This window comes from Chroicocephalus ridibundus, chromosome 16 (assembly GCF_963924245.1).
Source record: "Chroicocephalus ridibundus chromosome 16, bChrRid1.1, whole genome shotgun sequence".
NCBI lineage: Eukaryota > Metazoa > Chordata > Aves > Charadriiformes > Laridae > Chroicocephalus > Chroicocephalus ridibundus.
Genome location: NC_086299.1, coordinates 10,673,857 through 10,693,965, shown reverse-complemented (window position 1 = coordinate 10,693,965; position 20,109 = coordinate 10,673,857). Strand labels below are relative to the sequence as shown.

Here is a 20,109-nt window from a genome sequence, read left to right as displayed (position 1 = left end):
GCACCACGAGTACCAGCCGTACTTGCAACCGGGAGCCTCAGACCTACAGCCCAGCCTCCCCACAGAAGACGGCAATGAAAAACTGAACGGCAAAGTTGAGCGGCAGCGCTGATCGCTACGAAAACACGCACATTCTCCACCAGGCTTTTGGATTACAGCACCCCCAAGTCAGCTTCTGAAAATAAAAGTGACCTTTAATGAGGCTCTTGAAGTGTGCTTTAATAATTAATACAAATTATGCATCCACAGTGTAAGACTTCACCGCTGCTTTGGAGAATTAACAAAAAGGTGTAGTACATCCTGTGCGTTTTGGGGAGGGAGACAGGTACGATGTCATTTGTCCCCTCCGAGTTTTTGCCATCTGCCCACGAACAGGGAACAACAGGAGACTTCCCCAAAGACAGAAGAGGTGCAAGAGTCCAATAAGCCCCAAAAGCCAACTGTTAACGTTCGGGAACATGCACAACCAGCAGTATTGCCTTCGTTAAGGACCACTGCGCCCTCTCTTCAGAGCAAAGACTCTGCATCAAAGATGGGAGCAGCCTTGACAGAGCCAAGGCCAGCAGCAGAGATGAGGGAAGACACGAACTGACAGGATTAAGCGTTAAGGAAAGACCCGAACTAACTTGCAAGGAGGAGAGCGGGGCTTGCAAGGGATAAAAGCTGTGTTTTACAAGTCCTTCACGCTCAAGAGAAAGGCAAGAGAAATAACTACCCTCAGGCAGGCTTGTGAAGATACTTTATGTTTAATACATCTGAAAAGAATGCATATACAAAGAACTTAGACATGAAAAAGCATCCGTTCAACACTAATGAGTCTACAAGAAATTGGAATTTTGGAAGATGGAGAAGATTCCCTAAGTCTTAAAAAAAAAAAAAAAATCCACTTTGAATTTGCAAGCCAAAATATATTTTTGGTAAAAACCCTCCAACGCTGCAGTCAGTCCATGTAAAGACCCTGCACACAATCCTCAGCATGCTGGAGCCCATCTTACGGTTCAAGATTACTTACGGCAAAATGCAGAAAAAGGGGATTCCCTCGACTGGTCCCTACATGGTGCCAAACTAAACGCTAGAACCCCCTCCCTGCAGTTCCTTCCTACTGACACAGGTCTGTCTTTCCGCCCCTCCCTGACGGATGCCAAGCCAGCCAGGAAGAGATGCACCACCAGGGCCAGCTCCAAAACTCGTCTTAACATAGGCCAGGTCCTTTCAGAGCGTCCAAACAGCAGCGTGCGCGCTGGTCATCCTAAGTGTTTCTCTAATAATTAAGGATTGGCAGAAGATGGATTTGTTAAAAGCCAACTGAATCAGCTGGGCATGCTTTAAAAGGTGCAGTTATTTCTTCATCACGTGACAAAAGCTTATCATGTCAAATATTAAGGACGAGACCGGCAAGCTAGTTTCAAGTCTGATGGTGCATCCAGAGGGGATTCTCCTATTCCTAAGGCTTCATAACTTAGAGGATGGGGTAGAAAATTATGACCTGCACAGTGGAAAGCCAGGGGAAGAGATACAAGGCAACTTCAGAGGAGATGCAGATACATTTTCTACACTCCTCCTTAGAGGAGCACCAGCTTGGGACATTTTACTTTCCTGTATTTGTCTTTAGAACGAAAGTCTGCTCACACCCAGGCTGCTGGCTGGCTGCAGAACAGCCCCAGAAGTTCTCGAAACCAGAACCAAGTCTCGCCAGACTGGCGTAAGGGACAAGGCTTCAGTAAAACAGCCTAGAATTAGTCTGTTACAGAAAAAGTCATCACAAGCATGCCTGGATTTTAAACAACAAAAAAAAAATTAGAAATAGTAAACAAAATAAAAAACTAGTACTGATCAGTGTTTTCTGATAATACATAATTACTCAAAATTAACTAGTTTAACTGAATTGAGGGGGCACTGGGGAATAAACACTAACATTCTCATCTCACACAGGGATCGTGTGGGGGAGATGGGAGTGCAGGGCATTTGTCATTATTGCGAAAACAAATTTTAAAATTTGTATCTTTAGTTTGATTTAAACATTGCTTTTTAGTATGACATCAAACACCAGCTTTGCAGAAGGGGCTCTGGAGGGACGTTCATAGCAGCACACACCTGCGAGTCTTCTTCGGCTCCGGAGGCTCCAGGGCAGCCAATATCGCTTCGTCAAATACATTCTTTAGGCCTTTCTGAAAAGGGGCAAAGAGAGAAAGGGGCAGTCTCATTTTTGAGTTTTTCACACAAACAAAACCACAGAAAGCCACGTGGCAGACAAACCCCTCTAACGACGAACGGAGGTTTGTTTGTCTCTACGACTCCCAGAGTCTCCTTTTGCTCAGGTCCAAGCTGCGGTGCCGCGGTTCGCAGTTCCTTAGCACAGCATCGGATTTTCTGAACAGGAACGCGAATCCTTTGAGACTAGACCAGTATACTTCACAAGAAGCAACACGCACGTACCAAAGTCGTTTCCTTAAGGCAATTTTTACGATTAGTTGGCTACTCACACGGTTCACATGCTAATGACAAAGCAGAAAGTGCCGCATTCAAATGGAAGAGCTCGATCTGGAGCGCGCAGTGCAGACACCCGTGTGGCAGGAGGAGGGGAGACAAGGCAAGCATGCAACGATACACGGGTCCGGTACACGCTCTGGTCAGGCTGCCGGCCCCGACCACCCGAGGGTTAGAAGCAGCCAGGTAGAGCCCAGAAGCTGTGCAGGGGAGCAGAGAAGTCAAGATGGGAGGAGTACGAAGCGGGGACTGTACGTTGCGTTAAGTGTTAAACTGAAGCCAGGAGGTGCAAATCGGAATAAAGCTTCATCAGTCATTTATACAAACAACCGCAATTTTTAATTCCAAAATTTAAAGACAAGCTACAATTGATGTTTTCTCCTTAAAACAATGAAAATCAGAAGCATGAGAGTAAGAAGCAGCTTTACATCTTACAGTAACAGGCTTTAAGGATCTATTATTGAAATGAAGAGGTCTACCACGTTAGTGAAAGCAAGAATTTTAACAGTTCATAAAGCAGTAGCAAGTACATTGATATTTCCTTCCCCCCAAGGACCGACAAATACTCCACTACAGCACAGACAGCCAAAGCAACGGCAACAGAAAAACATCTCACTGCACAAAGGAGAACCAGAAAACCCTTCACATTACAGCGTAACTTGCAGATCACCGTTTCATGTACTTTTGTCATGCAAATACAGTTAACAAGAGTCACAAGGAGAAATTGAAAAAAAAAAAAAAAACACACCACGGTATCGTTTCTTCCAGTTGGATTCAGGAAGATCAAACATCACGTCTCATTCTTTTGATCTTTCTTTAAATAATGATGTAGCCAAATCCTTTCCCCCAACGGCCTGAATTATAAAGCTACCCACATCTGGCAACCCAAGCAGCAGAGAGTTAAGCGAGTCCAGTTCATGTTCCACGGTCACAACGTTTTACTAAAGACCTTAAGTATCGTTTTCAGTCCAAGAGCTAATACAGAGGTTGCTCTGAGATGGTAAGCAGACGCAACAGCTTTCAATCAAGGTGGTTTTATTCGGTTTTGTTTGTTTTGTTTTGTTTTTTTAACCAGGTTTCTACAGTAGTGGGACAGAGGAAGCAGCAGCAAGAGGGGAAGGAGAAAGTTTAGAATATACAGCACTTCCTTTTGGGCTGAGTTTCCGGAGGCTCGAGGGCAGCTAGGATAGCCTCATCAAACACATTCTTCAGACCTCTCTACAAGACAGAGGGGAGGAGAAAAAACAGCAGCCAGGTTAGAGGATTAGAGAAAAACAAGCAGATACAAAGAGCATTCAGGATAGACCAGGCTGAATTCACAGAGGCAGTAAACAGATTTACTTTGCAAAAAAAACAAAGTAGATCCCAGGAGGAAATCTCTTTCAGATGACCCGGAAGTCAATGCCACAGACAGACAGAACGTGGGACAGACCAAGTTAGACAAAATGAACGCCCAGAAGGGCGGCGGCACACACACAGCGGCAAGTGGCAGGAACGTGGGGGTGGGAGCGGCCACACAAAAGATGGTGGTTTCTGAATATACACTTAGGGAGTTTACAGGGGAATAAACACAGCAGAGAGCAGCTTGCCCCACCACAGGGATGCCAAAGGGCAGGTAAACCTTTTTTAGTCACCGACTGTGGATTGGCAAGCACATCGGGTGCACGGACTCGCTGCTCCCAGCTAGCCCGGCGGCAGCCAGTGCAGAGCAAAGGCTTCAAACCACTCCTCCGCTTCGTGAATTCAGCCCCTGAATAACTGAACATCTCCAGACGGCGGGGAAAACAGCTCTGGGATGGAAGCAGGACCTCCCTGATAAGCCACCGTCATCTTCAGACATCAGCTATCGGTCTTTTAAGAAGCGATGCGATACCTTACCAGTGCTGCTATTTGCACATCGAGAGCCAGCACGGAAACGGTGATTTCAGTTATTCAGTTCAGTTCCCAAAGCAAGTATAACCACTCACGTCACGGGAGGACAGAAACAGCGTTAGGATTGGAATAACTGCGATCCAACACCGGAGGAGCAGTCAGGGAGCTGCAAGGAGCCTGCGGGGGTGAGAGCGGGCAGGAAGCATGCGCTGCGCTGGCTGCGGGCACGGCAGGACACTGAGGGTGTCACCGCTCCCGCGCCAGGCGGCCGAGCTCCGCAGGGCCACCAGCGCTGAAACCTGGCTCGGTTTGTGCTAACTGGACTCGCCTAAATCTACTGTCGTGAGCATGACCTTCAGAAATTCAGAACTGCTTTATCCCAGCCACAGACAGAGGAAGAAAAAAAGCTTAAATTACTTCCTGTAAACAATTAGTAGTCCTTGCAAAATTAAGGTTTTTATTTTTATTTTTAAATCATTCAAATGTAACTCGTTTCGCCCTCACGGGTTAGACTGGATATATCCCCTTCAGAAGGTCTTTAATCTTTGTTTTACCGAAGCACACACGTGAGAGAACTCGAAGGCAATTCCATCTGGAAGCATTTAAGTCCATCATGTTACATGCAAGATTATACTCGAAAGCACAGAAGTCAAGGAAATTACCATGTAAAAATCATTCTGTACATTTTTTTTTTTTTTTTTTTTTTGTAATGAGTTGCAACCCAGGCTGACAAAAGAGCTACAGGCTTCAGATAAATAATGCCTATGCGAAGTCTGAGCACTAATTAGGTTTTCTTTCTCTGCAAGAACAAGACTGTAGTGTAAACTCAATTACGTACTGTTAGATAGATTAAGAACCCGGGCAGGGCAAGAGTCAAGAAAACACGCTTCCTTAATTCTCCTGCTCCGGGACTCCTCTTTTGTTTTCCCATTGCACAGGAGAAATTAATTTAAGAGAACAGAATTTGAGATTCTTTTTGAAGGACTTAGCAAAAAAGAAAATTGGGATGAGGGAAGAGGGGAAAAAAAAAATGGACAGGGACAAAATTGTTGTGAAAATGGCACTGGGGTTAAGAGCCTGGATGGTACAAGAGTAACCACAGGAAGGGAACGGTGTTCGATGCCACCTCCATGCTCCAGTTAAAGTAACGTGGCTCCTGTGCTGCACTGGAGAGCGGGTTGAGCTTGGGCTCCCTTTACCCCCTCCATTCACAGACACTTTAAGACACTTCAAGACACTTCATAAATCAGTGTCAAAACTGTCAACCCAATATCAGAGGGAAAGGAACAGAATCCCAAGTTCCCCCCTGGGTCGGGTACTAGCACTGAGCTTCAGAAAAGCCGCTCAGACATTTAACTCCTAAATGTAGAAGAAGCAACAACCATTTTAGTTGTAATCTGTTTGTCCGTCACCTTTTCCCAACAGAAAAGTGTCACCTACTTTTTACAGTGCTATTAGGTACTATTTCGAAGAGAAAAGTTGAAGACAGACATCGAGAGTGCCTTCATCACACAAACAGATTCCACAACCTGAAGAACGGGGGGATGGAACCGACTCCTCAGTCCTGCAGAGCCATCCCAACGCGGGGAGAAGGAGATGTTCTGGCTTTGCAGAAAAGATTCAGAAACTCAGCCTCTTACGGCTCACCCGAGTACTTTCAGAACATCGATTCTTCCACACAGACAAGCAAATTCTTCCTCCCAAGACAAAAAAAAAAAAAAAAAAAAAAAAAAAGAGACATACTCTGGCTCCATGATTTTATGATTACTTGCTACTGTGGTGCCAAAGTCATTTGTAAATTAGTTGGGAAGGGAAAAAAAAACCCCAGGCTGGACTGCTGAAGTGAACTGCGCAGACCGAAGCCAAGGTAAAGAGAGCCTGAACTACCCCAGCTGCGTCTAGCTTCAGTTGAAACCAGCTAGTACAACACTGCCTCGCGGGCAGGAAAACCACCCTCCTGGCCAGGAAAGGCAGCCGACCTCCGCGTTTAGCAGCCAGATCACTGCTGGGAGCTTCACACAACCCTTCAGAGAGATCTACACTTCTGCTTGGCAGCCGTTACTGACTGAGGAAGAGGTGTTTTGTGGGTCTGACAATAAATGAAGAATAGAGCAGATGCAAACCGACTAGTCTTCCAGGCGAGGAGGCTTCTGAACCTTCTGCCCACATTTACTCTTGATTCCTGACACCATCAACGGGTGCAACAAGCACTAATGCTCTGCAAGAAATTCAGGCTGAGCCTCCAAGTGCATAAAGCTGTTCTCTGCAACAGATACAGTTTAGTCTATCTGGAAATAAAAAGAATGGATAAACACTAGAATTTTTTAATCATATCAACTCTTACCCTGGTAATTCTAAGTGCTTCCATGCAATTTGAGCAGACTAAGCAAGGCGAGTTTAAAGCTACAGAGGAAAGGGTCTCGGTGAGCAATACAGGACAAAAAGTCCCGGTATGTATTTATCCAGCTAGCAGGTTCCACAGCCCAGGTAGCAGCAGAATTCAAGATGGGCCAGACACCATCGTAAGTGGTATTTCAGGACTGAATGGATCTAAGAATTAGCTCAAGCACAAATAACCCTGAGCTTGCACGTGGGCAGTAAGGAAGCACAGCCAAGAGCACCTTTTGATCAGGGATTCCCAGGCTGAACTGCCGTGTGCCTCGCCACCACACCACCGGCGCCCGGCACAATTTCAAAAGCTTCTTCCTTCTCAGCAAACACTCAGACAAAGCTTTGTTACAAAAAAAAAAAAAAAAAAAAAAAAAAAAGAGTCTCAGGATCCCAAATGGAAGAGTCAACATGCAATCTGGGCAAAAGGTGCAAGTAAGCAGAACGTCAGGCTTCGTGAAGTTTAGCAATAAAGTTTTGTGCTCAAGACAGAGATGAATGCGCAACAAAACTGAAGAGAGCGAGGGACTTGATACTGTGCGCCCCTCGTTCCATGCACATCAGACAGGGACAAATTCTTTAGAGTAGCATTAAGGAAATTGCTGAAGAGCTGTAGTCAATTCTGCAAGAGCAGGCACGCAAAATTACGTTCCCAGGGCATACAAAGTCAAGGCAACAAGCCAGCTAGCCAGCCGATGGCTCCCATCCACCCCACCCTAGCATTCCTAATTTAAAGGGAAAGGATAATCAGGTTTGCTGGCCTCAAATCAGCTATTTGAGTTGGCTTTTAACTCCTGTTCGCAAGTTAAGTCGCACAACATCACCACGTTTATGTCTTAACAACTCCACTGTTATTTTCTGTTTCAACAGAACTTCCATCTCAAGGCGGACACAGGAAACGTAGCTCACCACCGACGGCACAGGAAGAGAAAGCAGCTCTCCAAGTATGAAGGCTCCTAGTCTTACAAGTACCAGAACTGATTTTTTCCAAGCAATTTTTTTTTTTCTTTGCCTGCTCTCTTCAGTAGTGAGCTGCATGCTGCGTCCTAACCCGTTTACTGCCCATAACACACCTTTCAGTCTTCAGTAGCTGTCTTCCTCCAGCACAAAAGCAAACACAGCGAGCGCATCCTCCTCCATCACCCCTCTACACTACGTCTAATCTTCACAGGCTGATTTTCTTTGTACCACTGCCAACTCCTTGCGCTTTAGAACAACAGGACAAAGCCGCTGGGGCAACAGCAGAAACAGAACTTAAACCCTTTCACATCCATACGGAGCTGGTTTTCCCCATAACTGGAAAAAAGTCTGGAATATAAGCAAGCAAAAATGGTCAAAGACCAACTCTCACCTGCGTAAGCGCAGAGCATTCCACATATTTGACAGCCTTCAGGTCCCGGGCCAGTTTTTCAGCCGTCTCTGGAGTTATGGGCTTCTGCTTGTTCTTGGCAAGTTTCTCAATTGTTGAGGGATCATCTCTTAGATCAATCTGGGTCCCAACAAGCAGGAAAGGAGTCTTTGGACAGTGGTGAGTAATTTCAGGTACCCACTGAAGACAGAGAAGACACAGTATTTGTTACTTAACCAGCCAAGATAACTCCTGACCTATTTCCAAAACCACTGCAGCAGCCCCCTTTTCAAGCAGAGTTCGACCAACCTTTTCTTTCACATTTTCAAATGAAGAAGGAGACACCACTGAAAAACAGACCAGAAATACATCTGTCTGTGGATAGCTGAGGGGTCGTAATCTATCATAGTCTTCCTGACCTAGAAGAGGAGCAAATTAACACAGTATTAGAACCAGATAACGAAACACCGCCCTTCACAGGGAGTTCGAATGCATGCTCCAGCACAACAGCATGATTGTGATTAATCCTAACTCCTCAGCAAATACACCTGCCCTGAACCCAAACATTTGAAGACTCTAGTTTTCAAATACAGAACTCACTCAGTTGCTATGTAACAACGAGCTGCTTGAAGTCACAGGAGAGCTGGGAATTCTGCTGGGAGTACACTCTAATACACGTTTAGATCAAATGCCCTCAGACTGTGTAACACTTTCTGCAATTACAACAAAAAGTTGCAGACCACAGATCTGGTTATAGAGGAGATCTTCTGCACCTAGTCCATTCATTACAAGTATTATGCCATCAAATTTCTTTACTCTGCAAAAACACTGCAGTTTGGAGAGAAAAAAAACCAGAACGGTTTTGTTCACTAGACCGTTCTGACCTGTGCTTGCAAACACTTAGTGAAGCGTCCTCCAAGCAGCGAGAGGAGAAGGCTGCCGGTACAGGTCCATGTGTTGAGGCCTTCCAGCAGCATTCCCCTAAAAACGCACCGAAGCCCCAGCACGGGCCGTGCTTCAGAGGAAGCCAGGCTCTTCCCTTTGGGTCCGCAGGAGAGCGGGCAGTCCCTGCAGGCCACCATCAGCACTGACCCCCCAGCCCCACACTCTGCCTCAGCTCATTCTTGAGCCTCCTCCTGCTCCATTCAGTTGCGCTCGGTTTTTAGAAAGCAAACCTGGCACTAGAGGAGCTGCTGTACTTGCTGGCAACCAGAGCAGGAACACTTGTTCCAAATGCCTCGGATTTCAACTGATGCTCTCTCGCCATTCATACAGGACACAGACCTTTGAGATCTTGAAGGCGATGACTCAACACCTGGGAGATCTTAGTAGAAGAACATCTGTTTGAAGACGGAGGTCTAAACAGCTTGTTACAGCCATCATGCTTGGCTGGACACAGAGGAGCTAAGCACTGACCACAGTACCTTGTGACTGTAACAGACCTACTCTAAAAAGCTTTATCTTCATAGTACAAGTTCAAAACAAAGACTTTTTTTTTTTTTAATTTTACGGTAATATGGGTTTTATGCATTGTAAAGTTCTGCAGCTTGTGCTGGCTCCTTAAATCGTAATGCGCTCAACGCAAAAACGCACCGCTCAACGCAAAAACGCACCGCTCAACGCAAAAACGCACCGCTCAACGCAAAAACGCACCGCTCAACGCAAAAACGCACCGCTCAACGCAAAAACGCAGGTGACCTTTAAAGAAGAAAAGCCTCCCACTTCAGCAGCCCAGCTCTGAAAGGAAAGTCTTTATATCCACGAGTGCGTAAAGTCACCACCGTGCACGAAAGCCGCTTGGTAAATTTTCAGAATTCCTGGCTGGATTAGCGCACTCCTGTTGACAGACAGTACGCGGATGCGCGGATCTAGAGGTGCAACAGTTCACGGAGGCCTGAACCCAAAGGAAACCGGGCAGAGAAGGACCTCGCACAGTTTCTGCCCGCGCGGGGCCCAGGAGGCTACAGCTGATAGCCAGCTAAGCACCGGTCCCACAGCAGCCTACGCAACCCTCGGGAAGGGGCCTCTTTGCCCAGCTCCTTACCCATGAACTAGGGAGTCTGCAATAACTAACACCCAAATCACACTGAGGTGAAGAATGGGAAGAGCTAATTGAAGCTACAGGGTTTAATTGGAAGTGTAAGATCATTTCATTAATCAAGTAAGCCGCTAATGACGCATCTGTAAGAATACATCTGGAAACAGTCAGATTAAGTGCCAGCAAGACAATTTTAGGCAACAGCTCACCACCTAAGCTCTCTGGAAGGACTCTCCTGAAGGAGAGTTCACCACACCTGGTGCTGCCACACCACTTTGGCACTAGCACAAGTTGGGGACTGGGTAACGAGCAGTTGAACCAGCTTCTACCCTTTCTTGCTAAATATTCGCGTGTGCAAAGCCATGTGTGTAGCTGTTTAATCACTGTACATTTCTCCAGCCAGAACCTGAGATAACACTCTAATAACCATAAACAAAAGAAGCCCGCAGATATATTTTTTTATTTAAAAAAAACACAGGTGTGGAGTTTCATAAACTCTCTCAAACATCCTGATTTCAGCCACGTTAAGAACAAGGCACATGCCACACACACATCTCAGATGTTCTAATGTTAGTCATTCTGTCTTTGAGGTTTGGTCAAAAAATAGGCTATTTACTAAATAAAAACCACACACAATCCACATATTTTATTCAACACAATTTTCTCCTTTAATTTTGCTTAAAAACACAGAACCCCCTTATCTTTCAGGTATCCCCTAGACTAGAGGTGAAAGTGTGAAACTTGTCATCTGGTGTCACAAAATAAAAAAGCTCTAAAGGAAGTGTAAAGTTTTCTTGGTTTGGTTTGGTTTTGGGGTGGGTTTGTTTTTAAATAAACTCCATTTAGTGACCCAAAGGTCAGGAAAGAAGAAAGAAGGGTCAAGCTTTTTCTCTTTCTTAAAAGAGAGAAAAAAAAAAAAGAACCAACTACATGTCTTCGTGTTCAATATCACCCCAACTAAATCTCAGGCGGTTACGATGACACAAGCACTTGATTTCTCACCTGCGGTATCAAAGAGGCCTAGGGTGTAAGGCTCTCCTCCAATCATCACCGTTACAGCATAGTTATCAAAAACCTGGTAAAGAAAAAAAAAAAAGAAAAAAGAGAAGCACATTTAAGAGGATGTGAATAAGCCATCTTTAAATCATGTCCGACTCACCTTGCCAGACCACTCCTGATGATTTGTACCAGAGTCATCCGCACAGGATAAGAGAAGCCATTAGGCTTACAATGCTATTACCGTTAAGGCTGTTAACGGGACAATTCAATTTGGAACAGGGATGCAAGAGCTGTTTCCATGAGGTCTCTCAAGCACAGGCACACCGGGTACACCGCTGCACAGAAAAGGGTAAAAGCCACTGAGCAAAACACCTGCAACAGCTCTTGCCTGTAACTGCAGAGGTTTCTTTCCCCCATCGCCACAGAAATGTCAACCTTCACACTTGGCCTGACACAGTAAACACGGTCCCACAAAGAGAGAACTGATAAACTTTGGCCCTGCCCTTCGAGGCACAGAACTACGGGGCTTCTTCTCCCAGGACCAAGTTCGCTGAAGTTCATCTTTCTGATCACCTACGGAATTCAAGCCAGAGTCCATCCCTTCAACAGGAACTTTTCCTCCACCTTTGGAGGAAGCAATAGAGTTCGTCGAAATCACTCTGCCAAATTCACTCGCAATCTCAATGGAAAACCCAGCCCCAGAAGACCCAAGTTATATTGCCTCTGAACAGCACCTGGCACAACAGTCCTGGCCTCAAGGGCAGACCTGCCACATGGCGCAGCCAACACTACCAAAAACGCTTCCCCCACTAACTTGTTTACAACACAGCTGAGCCCGAGGACCTACCCAAAGCCTCCTCCTTCAACACCCACACACTCAGCATTAAGGAATATACTGTCTGAGGTCAGTATCCTTAATTTCAATAACCACTTTATCTTCAGAACCGCAACAGGCAGTACTTCAGAAAGTGCCTTTGGCAAAGAATCCCTTCCACTGAAAAAAGCCCAACAACCTGTCCCTGCACCCTGTGCTGCAGGGTTACTCGGAGACGGTCGAGGTCTCGCCTAGGAATAGGGAAGCTCTGCTTCAACACAAAACTGAAGTCTGAGCAGCTCCCACAGCTGAAGTAAACCACAGCATTAAGGAGGCCAGCAGTCATCTCAAAAGCTTTCCGTGGAGGTGAGGAGGGAGGGACATGGAGAAATAAGCAGTCACATGCATCTGTTAACAGGGCTTTAGTAAGAGCTTAGGTCCTTGAGAAAATCCCACTAAAAACTGAGATAAGGTTGGGTAGGTTTAGGCTGGACATTAGGAAAAAAATTCTTCCCAGAAAGAGTGGTCAGACACTGGAATAGGCTGCCCAGGGAGGTGGTGGAGTCACCATCCCTGAATGTGTTTACGAGTCGTTTAGATGTGGCATTGGGGGATGTGGTGTAGGGGAGAACTTTGTAGAGTGGAGTTGATGGTTGAACTCGATGATCCCAAGGGTCTTTTCCAACCTAAATGACTCTACAATAAGACCAGCACAACAGCACCTCAAAGCTGAACTCCCAAGAGTTCAGCTCCTCCTCCTTTCTGCCCAACTGCCCTGGTTAAAGCAATACCTGACACCACACTAACTTTTTCCACTTTTCACAACTCAACAGTGACTGAGAAAGCAGCTATGGTCACAGCGTGCTGCACAGCCCCAGAAATATCAGCTAGAAGAAGTCACCCCTCATGCTATTTTGGATTAGCATTCAAGATTTTGAAGTACTGCAAGAGATTTCAACACTCATCTCCATTACCTGCAGCCCAGTCCTTTACACACTGCACTCGGTTTGCCTTACCGACCACCTCAGAAAGCGGCCAGCCACAAACGAGAGCTTCAGGCTGGAGAAGGACGGAAAGCATTTCACAGAGCATGTTCCAATATGCCACAGCTTCAAGACTCCAAAGGACCGGTCAGGATGAAAACTCGTCTGGTTGCTAGGTACAGAACGAGACACTGCAAAGCTCTACGCTGAAGGTCAGAGCATTTGCTCCTTCAGATGTCAGAAGATGGTTGGCAGCTTAATCCCCCAAAGACACCCCCTCCTTTTTGCCCAATGAACAGCAAGTCAATAATACTCCTTGTGGCTGCCCTTTAAGGGGATTAGCAACCATTTTCCCTCACTGGTTTTTTTTTTTTTGTGGGCTTAAGCTCTGTATCTGCAAAATGGGGTCTTTACTTTTTTTTTTTTTTAACAGCCACTATCGAAAAAGTCCTGGGTTCAGCTCTAAGGAGCCTTCAGGCAAACCTGGCAACTACTGTCTCATAGCATAATCCACAGACGATGACATCCTCAGTTGTGCCAAACAGGCTAAAACCAGAGCAACAGTTAGCCCAACCAGAAGTTTCAATTCCTGCCAGTGCCGCACAGCCCATCACCGCGGCTGGACGAGCTCCTGATCTGCCACTCCAGATGCTGCCAGCGCCTCCTCCACAGACAGGCCTCTCGCCGCCTTTTTTGAGAATGGCAATGACATCAAAAACACACAGGTGACAAACCAGGTGCAATACCAGGATGATCCTCTCATTATGGACCAGCAGGGAAGAAGTAGCTTTTGAAACTGAGTTTTACCCTTCTCAAGTTTGAGAGCGGTGTTAAGCGTCCCGGTGCGATGCTCCGTGGTAGCTGCTGCAGCTGGATTCTTGGTGTTTGTCACTACGCTGGCCTGGAGCTAACACCAGGATCTACCCGGTTCTCATAAATCAGAAAGTCATCTCCAGGTTGGTTTTTTTCCTGCTTAGAACATTTTTATTAAGCAGTTTGAGCCCTACCCACCTTACCTTAGGGTCCTTAGTCAGACACAAACACTCTGGGAACATTAAAGCTTGTCGACTCTCAAGACAGGCTGCTTTCATTTTGGGAACGGTGCCCTCTATTTCTTTGCCCATTTATTACTCGAAGCATTAGCCGAAATATCAGGGGTTACTTACCAGTTTGCAGAGTATGAAATATGCCTCCAGGCCATCCACAGAACTAGGAATAGGCCTGTGACATCCCCAGAACAGCGAGTTCCTCGAGCCATGAGGTTCAGAGGTAAATATTATTCCAGAAACACGGGACAGTTTTAAAAGGCACTATAAATAAGCCTCAGCACACCTTAAGCACACTTCACTGGCAAGTAACTTGTTTCTTTGAGTAGTTTTTCCCCACATTGCTTGTTAGCAGGGATTTATAGACAGTACTACCATCTGCAGGACAGCAGACAAACCTGCAAGCTTTCCAAATAAACATTTTCAGATTATAACCTCTTTCAACATAATTAAGGGTCATTTCACTAGGGATAAGTATAGAAGCGCTCGCTGCCTGAACTCCCTGACCTCTCTCATTTCCTCTTGACCATAAAGAATAGCTTAAATAGGGCAAGCAGGCTCACACAGATCCACCACGGGATGTGGTTGTCCTACAAGCATCCCGGCAGGATACTTAACACCACTCTCAAAAACTCGAGAGTGGCAAACGCCGTTTCAAACGCTGCTTCTTCCCTCCCAGTCCATAATGAGAGGATGTCCGCGAGATGAACTTAGGTCTCCACGTCTCCAGCACAACCCTCAGGTTCCTAACAGCGGTCACTGCATCCACCCTGAATGCTCTCAGGTTTGGGAATTCCCTTCATCTTTAGTTACAGATCTATAACTAAACACAAACATTTTTGTCCTGTGGGAGTCTGTCCTATTCTTAACAAACCCCAAATTTGGTAAGCTGAAGATCTTTGGATAGTGTACAAAACCAATACCTCAAAAAGAGGCAATGAAGTTCACTGCAACCTCTTTTTCACAAAGAGCGGACGTTTTTGTAAAAAAGTAGCTGTTCTGAATGAGGCAGGAGCTACCCTGCATCTCAGAGGAGCCGGCTCTTCTTATAACTCGCTTCATCATAACAGAAAAGATCATTGACCCTTCCACCACAGGCATTCAGCCTCTTGGCAATGCATTTCCAGATTCAAATTTGCTTGGGGTATCTGACTAAACTCTTCCATTTCTACCTGTGTAGATGGCCTTTTCAGATCCACAACAGAGAAAAGTGATCAAAAGAGCATCCAGGTGTTAAAGGCTCTTGCAGCAACCTCCCTAAAAAACCGAACCACCTCAGTGTCAGCAAACTCATCTTCATACGCAACATTAACAAGAAAAAAACAAACACTTTTCTATTAAAAAGATAACGCGCATGTGGCTTGTAGGCAAACTGCTCCCCACTTGATCTTTAGATAAGCCAAGGGATTCAGTATCTCAGAAAACTGAGCCTGTAAGACTCCAACAGGTTACTTAGAAGTAATCAAGGACTACACACAAAGGTGGCAAGTGTTTGGAAGTACAAATGAACGAGACTGGGCAGTCTAGATTCAAAGACGGCTTCAGCTAAGCACGCGAGAAATAACTAGCCACACTCCATAGTTCACCGCACAACCTCGGGGTGCTTCAGAGCTGCAAAGCAGAAAGGAGCATCAGAAAGGAGCATCAGAAAGCGTTCGGTGTAGTCACTGACTGCTCTAGCAACATAAAATACTGCTTTCCCTAAAAATGAAGACGTGGCAAGAACCGAGAGCACAAGCTGGAAAGCGGGTCTTCCTGCTCCTTGCTCTCCACTTCGCAATCCTAACAACTGCAAACAATCTTGTTCACAGAATTCTGCCGGTGGCCATCAGCAACCAGAAGCTTAGATTCTGGAAAGCAGTCAAGCAGCAGGAACTGCCCCGAGACAGGAAAGGCACCCCAGCGCCACCAGGTAACGTGAGAGACGGGTAGCAGCAGTGCCCCGAACACACCGATCATTCCTTTTCTGGGCTGTACTAGTTAGTCTCCAACAGGAAAGCAGGCTGGAAGAACAAGTATTAAGGCGTGCACTCCACAAAGGTTAGTTAGGAAGGAAACTCATGCTGCCCTACCCCACCATGCCCAAAGGACAACTGGAGCCCTTCTCGCACTTACCGTTGGTACATATTCCGATGGGAATTTATTTGTTGTGTAAGAAATTAGGAGACAGGTTTTACCAACAGCACCATCACCCACAACTACACACTTGATCGTCTGCATAGCTGAAGTCTACTAGGATATCAACTCCAACGAGAACCTAGAAGAAAAAAAAAAAAAAGAGATACATATTTTTAGATGTTTCTCATTCTCACTAGATAGCAGTCCATGTCACTGACGAGCTTCGACTGGAGCCCAAACCACTAACAGCACATATGGGATCTGGAAATAGACATTCCTAGATCAGGCGGTGGATCCATTCTCTCCATCACACCCACAAAATAGGAAGCTGCTTATTTTCATAAATGCAAATACCTCCTCCCTACAGCCAGACCCCTCCTCCCACCGCATACAACTGCCAACACCACCTACGACATGGTCACTTTTCTATATTTTTTTTTCCTAGTAACCTAGAAGTGAGAAATAAAAAAAGGTCTTAAGGCCTTCCCGGGCTGTTTTTAATGCAAGGACACATCCAGCCTTAGAAAGCCAAAAGCGTAAGCTTGGGTCTTGCTGACTGCTAAGTAACATACGTGCCTCCCAAGAGATCCTCTCCCTCTGGAGAGACTTCACTAAAGGCAGCTCAGCAGGAAACACAGCAGCACGAGCTTTGAAACTAGTTTACGGGATACGAGTTAGCCAGTACAGACAGAAGCAAACGTGATTAATTCCTTCTCCCCGCCATTTTTTTTTGTTCTGTTGTGGTTTGTTTTTTTGTTTTTTTTTTTAAAGCCCAAGTACAGTTCTACAGTCTTTTGGTTAAAGTCACTACTTAACGTGCACCTTTATCCCCACATGGAAGGCTGACAGCAGGGAGCAGCTCAGCGGGGCATCGGGTTCCCAAGGAATCGTATTACTCTCCGGGCATTACAAAACCACGATGCACCCAGCTACTTCAACGCTGTCCCAGCACAGACTTTAGCACACAAACTAAATCAATATTTGCCATCAGTACCTCTTCCAAACATTATTTAGCTACCTCCAGTGCCAGACACAGATGCCCTTCATTAATATATTACTTTAATTAGAAAAGTACCAGGCCTCTGGCCATTCATTCACATACAGGTGTGAAATCCTGACCCCAGCAAGCCCAGCAGCAAAGCTCCCACTGACTTCCAGCATTTCCATGTTATTGGAAGTACTTTTATTTATAGCGACAAAGACTCGCAAACCGAGTTACCCCCTGCCGGGGGGGCGGGCAGGGAGCAGAGCACAAGGAGAGACATCCACGGCAGCAAATTTACCCTCAGAACGGTGGCAATGCTTTAGCCAAGCAAGGATGTTGCCAGGGCTCTCAGTTCTGGGTAACTGCATTAAAAAAAAAAAAATTTGAATTGATCCCTACTGAACCATGCATTTGAGCGCCTCCTGGGCATTTCACTTCTCAGAGCCATCTGGAAGAAATACGACGCAGTTCCAGGTTTTTGAGTGTTCTGGTCACAGCTAACAACACGATTTGATACTGCACATCCCACTGTTACGCTTGCAAGGAAAGCTACTTGCTAGGAACTCAAAACAAGCCTTACACCACTGTCTCTTCTTCGGATGCTGCAGGAACGCTCAACTATTTAGACGGAGCCAGTTAACTTCATAACAAACACCCTCAAAAGCTCCTCAAACCGGTACTTGTCGGGGAATACTAATCGCCACCATTCCCGCAAGCCACAGAGACCCACAGCAGGCAATTTTAGGAAATGGCAGCAAAGCCTCAGAGCAGGACATCAGCCGGCATCTGGTGCGTCAGGCACTCACAACACTGCTACCTGTACATCTGCGTTCAACATACGCAGGATTCGCATAGGCATCAGGCGTTATCACCAGGCCTCTACTTGGTGCCATGTTTCAACATCAAAATAGTAAAAATCTGTTGATTTGTGCAGCACGCTTCAGTTTCAGACAGGATGATCAGCAGCATCCACAGCGAAGCCGTACCAACAGGCCCTTCATTAATACCATAAAAAGTTCTGAAATTTGGCCCTGAAGCAAATGCACGTTTACTCAGAAGGACGAAGCAATCGTTTGCAGTTCAAAAGACATTTTCTGTGTTCAGGTCAGCTCATCCGTTTGTTGAGATATTGTGTCGACTGCTAAAGGTGCTCACGTATTCTGCCCTGCCATGCTGGTGGCACTGATCAGAGAAAAAAAAGCCGCATTTTAGAATAAAAAAAAAAAAAGTCACCAGAAAGAAAGCAGTCAATGGAACTGAGCAGCTCAGTCCCAAATTAAGAAAGCCTTCATGTTTAAAACAAAGGTGGAAAGGGATGAGTCCCTTGTTAAGTAGATTCTAAGAGGAAAACACATCAAAACAGGTATCAGACCTAGCTCACCAACTCAAGCACACCCCAACTAAAACCAGCCTAACTTTCCAGCACGCCTCGCCAGCGTGCCAGCCTCCTCCACGCCATAAGGCACCATCACCGGCCTTTTGGTTTGGGATTTCCCCAAACACAGCCACCCAGCTGTGTGCCTTCACGAATTCCTTTCAGAGTTCATCGATTTCGTACAAAACATTGGGCTTCCCAGCTTTTCCAATGGCGGGCGGAATTCAGGAGATCTCTGCTCCGGCTGCCCTTGCTCACCCCACGCGGTATCACAAGAGGAGGAGCACACCCACCTCCAGCTCCCCAGCACTGGGGCCACCCCTTTGAGAAACCCAGTCTCCCTTCCACCCTGCCCTCCCCCTGCCGCACACCTCCTCCTCCTCCATTCTCTGTTCCTCCTCTCCCTTCCTGCTCTACCTCCTCTTCTACCCTCTTGCCCCAATTATTCGTATTTCCTTGTTTACTCATAATTTGCAGGTTACATATCTGCTTCAAGACAGCCCTTCCGGAACCCAGAAAGCACAGGAGAGGAAAAATCCAGGCTCTGAAGTGCTTCCTATGCTTTTTTGCAGCATACCAATCCATGATCAACTATAAACCTTAAAATTCTGTATATTCACTCGTACAAGAAAAGCTCGCATATGCCTTTAAAAAAAAAAAGGAGACGCATTTAGTGTTACTCTTCAAAACTCATTACTCCAGTGAGCATCAAGCAAGCAACAAAAGGAAAGCCCAGTACGAGAAAGCCCATCGATGCAGTACGCGAGTCACTGCAAACCTCCGCTTCTTCCCCGTCCTCAGACCCAGCCGAGCCCCGCACGAGCTCTGGGACGGGCTCAGAGACAGAGCACAGGCTGGCCACACACGCCTCGCACGCAGGCAGCGTTACTGCCACAACACTCACTTCTGAGTCTCGCGGTGCACAGCGGAGAACACCAGCAGTTCAAGTTAAGAGTATTTCCCATAAAAGCACTGCTTACTCTCAGCCTGCACCTCAAATTCACTTGAATTCCCAGGGCTGGTATGGTCCGCATCACCAATCCAAACGCGTACCACCCTACGCTGGATGGGGGCGGGAGGGAAAGGCTCTGAACTCACCCCACACACCGCCTTTTCCCACCGGCTGACCCGAGCCTTCAAGCTTTCTGGCAAGCGGAACAAAACAGAGTGCAAATAACCCGACGCCTCACTCCGAAGCATAAAGCAGAACCTGAACGCCTGAACGGCACAACAGGTGACCTGGAAAAGCCTGAGCAGGGCTGGGTGTTGGTTAGGAAAAAAAAAAAAAAACAAAACCAAAAGGAAGACATTAACAAAATATACCATGGAAAACACGGAACTGGCCCCCCCAGACATTGTCTATGTACCAAGTGACTACCATTTCTCTCACACAGTTGTTTAACTGCCACCCCCCAGCCCATGAGACGCTTCGGGATTACATCTTCACAGGACCAAACTGCATTCCAGCACATTTTTAGGTAAAGGGATCCCCTCACCATTTTTTTTTTCCCCTTAATGGATATGTAACTTTATCTTTAAATACTGACATAAGAAAGCCTAAGTTTTAAACAGATTTAGAGTCTTAAGCATAGGTCTCAAAAGTCTTACCAGTGGGAAAGTGTTGGTGAATTAAGTTATTTTACTTGGATTATCGGG

General features: G+C 46.2%; 1 protein-coding gene across 3 annotated transcripts in view; it reads right to left on the bottom strand.

Moving 5' to 3' along the window:
• Positions 1-727: 727 nt before the first annotated feature.
• Positions 728-20,109, bottom strand: part of CDC42 (cell division cycle 42) — a 28,845-nt gene continuing 9,463 nt past the window's right edge. For 2 of the 3 annotated variants that reach the window (XM_063353632.1, XM_063353633.1), the window contains exons 2-6: positions 16,091-16,232; positions 11,136-11,208; positions 8,405-8,514; positions 8,099-8,296; positions 728-2,168 (exon numbers count right to left, since the gene is read on the bottom strand). In XM_063353632.1, the coding sequence (XP_063209702.1) occupies positions 2,079-2,168; positions 8,099-8,296; positions 8,405-8,514; positions 11,136-11,208; positions 16,091-16,195 (576 nt within the window). In that variant the 5' untranslated portion in view covers positions 16,196-16,232 and the 3' untranslated portion in view covers positions 728-2,078. Of the gene's footprint in view, positions 2,169-3,520; positions 3,706-8,098; positions 8,297-8,404; positions 8,515-11,135; positions 11,209-16,090; positions 16,233-20,109 lie in introns of those variants that run through there. The other variant, XM_063353630.1, reaches the window with a different exon arrangement.